Below are 3,975 nucleotides of genomic sequence, written 5' to 3' on the forward strand. Positions count from 1 at the left end.
TTGTATGAGCACCCTCTAAGGAAGCAGTCTTTATTTGCATTTTTAGAGTGAACACATATATGAAAAACGCTGCAACAGGTTGACACAATGCTCAGTCCCTTTTTAAGTGAATTCCAGGGGAGAAAGTCAAGGACCTTAGGGAGCAGAGCAGTGGAATGCAAACACAGAAATTACCTATGAGTCACCTTTGTAAGCCAATGACACGGCCTCGCTGCAGCCATTCCAAGAAGTGTCTTTGCTCACGGCAAATGTGAAGTAAACAAAATGCCACATTGCGTATTTGAAACAAATGTGGCATTGCCTATACTGGCCTGCTGTGCAGGGAAGGAATTTTGGTCAGACCATGACAAAAAAAAAAAAAAAAAAAAAAAAAAAAGGCAAATGGTGACATGGAATTAAAAGCACAATTCTTTGTGTCTGGGAACGTTTCACTGGCAACACTAACTATGATACAGACATTACCTGGAATAGTAGTTATGTTTCTCTTCCTATCCCCAAAGAAGCACAACAGAGGAAATAGACGCAAAATGGAGGAGGGTACTGTTTACCAGGTTATTTCAGTGCAGCCTGTGGGAATGAATACATGGGCCACAGTGAGCAGTGCCCTTGGCTGTATTCCCCAGGCTTCTGTATGTTGTGCGATGGTTATTTACAGGAGGATTTGACAAAAGACAGTTAACTACTAAAGGTATCCAAAAAAGGCCTGAGAAAATCTGGTTAAAATGTATAACCTTGTATTGCTACTGATGGGAATAGTTGTTTTTATATCTTTTACAAATAATAAAAAGATTCTGTTAAAAAATAGATTTATTCAGAAAGATGTTGATTTGAACTCTGAAAAGCAATGTGGAATCATCATTTTCCCTTTTGAATGAGGAGCCATGGAGCTCCGTGGTTTTCCGCTCCCTTTCTGGTTGCAAATCCATCCTTCCTCTGGAGTGAGTCTAGGGCATGCAGTGGGTTCTTCCTAGGTGTCTATGTGGAAATCCTTCACTCGTGCAGGTGTGGAACACACCTGGTTTGGTTCTGTGTGTTCCAATATTTTGGCCAGCTTGCCCACTTCAAGAACAAGCCTCAGGTTCCCCTAGCTGCTCCTTCAGGGACAGGATTAGCTGCCTTTGATTTAGCCTGGAGAATCCTGCTCTCAAAAGAATTGCCTTTACAAATTCAAATCAGATCCCTTGATGCATGCAGTGAGGTGATGTGAAACTATTAGTAATGTTTAAGGCGAAGGCAACATCCATGGCCATTTGTGTATCTTAATTTGATGCAAATAGTTAACAATAATCTAAAATAGATTCTATATGTATCTCCTCTAACTTGAGCTGGGTGTGGAAGGAATGGAATCAGATAGAGATGAAGGAAGAATAATGACAACATCCTAGAAACCCTGTAAAAAGGTAAAAATAAGGAGTACATCAGCACAGATTACCCATTTCTTTGGTGAACAGTAAAGATGTGTCTCCAATTCTCATAGACCACACTTTACAAAGGCGGCTGCTGCTCTCATATATAAAAGCACCCTGACTCTGCAATAACTTGTTTTGTTATCACTCCTTGATAAAAATTGATCTACAAACCTGCGGGGATTGGGGTTTTGTCTAAAGCTGGTAGTAAAAATGTGACCTGCAAGCCAATACAGCTAATGGAAAGTGATGATGCTCTCCTCCCCTTAGCCTGGAGATGGGGCCTGCAATCCCTGGTCCCTTCTCCACCCCAGGGAGCGGCCTGGATGGGCCCGGGAGTCCCTGGTTCTGCACCTCTGCATAAAGAAGGGGTAGCTGTTGTCTGCTGCACGCACGCGAGGTACAGGCCCTCAGCCCCGGGGCCCTGGTTGACACAGCATCTGTGACAGCCCAGAGCCTCTGCTTTGTGCGGCCCACAGGCCAAAAGGTCTATTTGTCAGTGAGTGACAGCTGTAAGACTTGCTGGAGCTCAGCCTCTTCCTCCTGGAGCCGGAGCTCCCGTTCCTCCAGCTCTTTGGCAGACAGCTCCATGGCCAGCTGCAAGTCATTATCAAAACGGCTTGTCTCGCTCAGGGCGCTGGGGCACAGGCCTTCTGTGCTGGTGAGGAGGCTCTCCTGGATGGCCCTGGGTTGGAAAACAGATAAAAAGGGAGAGTCACTACCATCATCATGGTGGCAGCAGTAACTACATTTCTTAACCGCTTACCAAGGGCATACTGTGCCAGGCATTTAATATGCATGATGCCATTTAATCCCACATAACGCTGGGGGTGTAAGTGCTGTATACAGGTGAGAAACCCCACACTGCTGCCCAAGACCACCTGACCAGTAAGTGATAGGGCTGGGAATTGAACTTGGATCTGTTTTAAAGCAAAACAGGTTCTTCATCAACAGGCTCTCACAGACACCTTAAGTATACGAAAAGTCTTCGTGAAATGAATCCTCGCAGTTTTTCCCTAACTCTCTGGAGCTGTTCCCACAAACTTCCTTTTCTTTACAATTATATAAACTTCCCACTGAGGACATCTAGGCCCTGTGGTCATACATCATTCACAGAAGATCAAACCAATCAGAAAACACTGACTCAGTACCTTTCCCCCAATGGCACTGACCTGTGAACCAGTCAGAAATTCTATCACCCATTCCTGGAAACTTGCTATCAAGTCCAGAGTTATTACAGTAAGTAACTGCCACAAGAGGAAGCCGGAGAGCCAATACTTTATCTAGTCTTTTTTTTTTGAGACGGAGTCTCACTTTGTGGCCCAGGCTGGAGTACAGTGGCATGATCTGGGCTCGCTGCAAGCTCCACCTCCCGGGTTCGCCATTCTCTTGCCTCAGCCTCCCGAGTAGCTGGGACTACAGGCGCCCGCCACCTCACCGGCTAGTTTTTGGTATTTTTTTTTTAGTAGAGACAGGGTTTCACCGTGTTAGCCAGGATGGTCTCGACCTCCTGACCTCGTGATCCGCCTGCCTCGGCCTCCCAAAGTGCTGGGATTACAGGCGTAAGCCACAGCACCTAGCCTACTTTTTCTAGTCTTTTCTGCCAGTGTGTGTCACCATGCAAATGCACAGTGCCACGCGTCTGCCCGCCTGTGTCCACCCTGGTTTAATCCACAGTCACATCAGTCAATCACCTCTCATACTGGGCGTCATAGGTGTTTGTCTGGCTGATCCTTCCATTCGAAGCTGGTCCTGAAAGTTCCTGGCAAAGACAAATATGATAGACATGAATATGTCTTAGGAGAAATTGGTGCCATTCTGGTAAGGAAACAATGGCAGCAAGAACCAAATTAAAAGTCTTTCCATGACCATTATCGATAGTGCTAACTAACAGGGACTTGGGTTACCTCAAAAACAACACCTAAGTGGCAGCTAGTAACATGCCACAGCCTAACTCAAAGCCACAGCCTTATCCTTTTTACAAAATCAATCTCTTAAATACAGCTAACTCAAGTGGAAGATACACACAACGAAAAACAGAAACACAGCTGACCTTGGGCAAAGTTCAAGTGACCAAAGCAGGTTTTTGTTTTTGTTTTTCTTCGAGACAGGGTCACACTCTGTTGTCCAGGCTCAAGGGTAGTGGTGTGATCGTAGCTCACTGTAGCCTTGACCCCGGGGGCACAAGAAATCCTCCCACCTCAGCCTCCTGACTAGTTGGGAATACAGATGCATAACACCATACTTGGCTTTTAAAAATTTTTGGTAGAGGCTAGGCACGGTGGCTCACACCTCTAGTCCCAGCACTTTGGGAGGCCAAGGCTGGCAGATCACTTGAGGCCTGGAGTTTGAGATCAGCCTGGACAATACGGTGAAAACCCGTCTCTACTGAAAATACAAAAATTAGCTGGGTCTGGTGGTGCCCACCTGTAATCCCAGCTGCTCAGGTGGGTGAGGCATAAGAATCACTTGAACCTGGGAGGCAGAGGCTGCAATGAGCCAATATTGTGCCCCTGCACTCCAGCCTGAGCAAAAGAGTGAGACTCTGCCTCAAAAATTAAAAAAAAAA

General features: G+C 45.9%; 1 protein-coding gene across 1 annotated transcript in view; it reads right to left on the reverse strand.

Moving 5' to 3' along the window:
* Window positions 1–3,975, reverse strand: part of ANKRD13A (ankyrin repeat domain 13A) — a 35,476-nt gene continuing 31,501 nt past the window's right edge. Inside the window, 2 exon segments of the mRNA XM_017879673.1 lie at window positions 1–2,091; window positions 3,101–3,168. Coding sequence (XP_017735162.1) covers window positions 1,896–2,091; window positions 3,101–3,168 — 264 coding nt within the window. The 3' untranslated portion in view covers window positions 1–1,895.

This window comes from Rhinopithecus bieti, unplaced genomic scaffold (genome assembly GCF_001698545.2).
Source record: "Rhinopithecus bieti isolate Rb0 unplaced genomic scaffold, ASM169854v2 scaffold_11933, whole genome shotgun sequence".
NCBI classification, from domain to species: domain Eukaryota; kingdom Metazoa; phylum Chordata; class Mammalia; order Primates; family Cercopithecidae; genus Rhinopithecus; species Rhinopithecus bieti.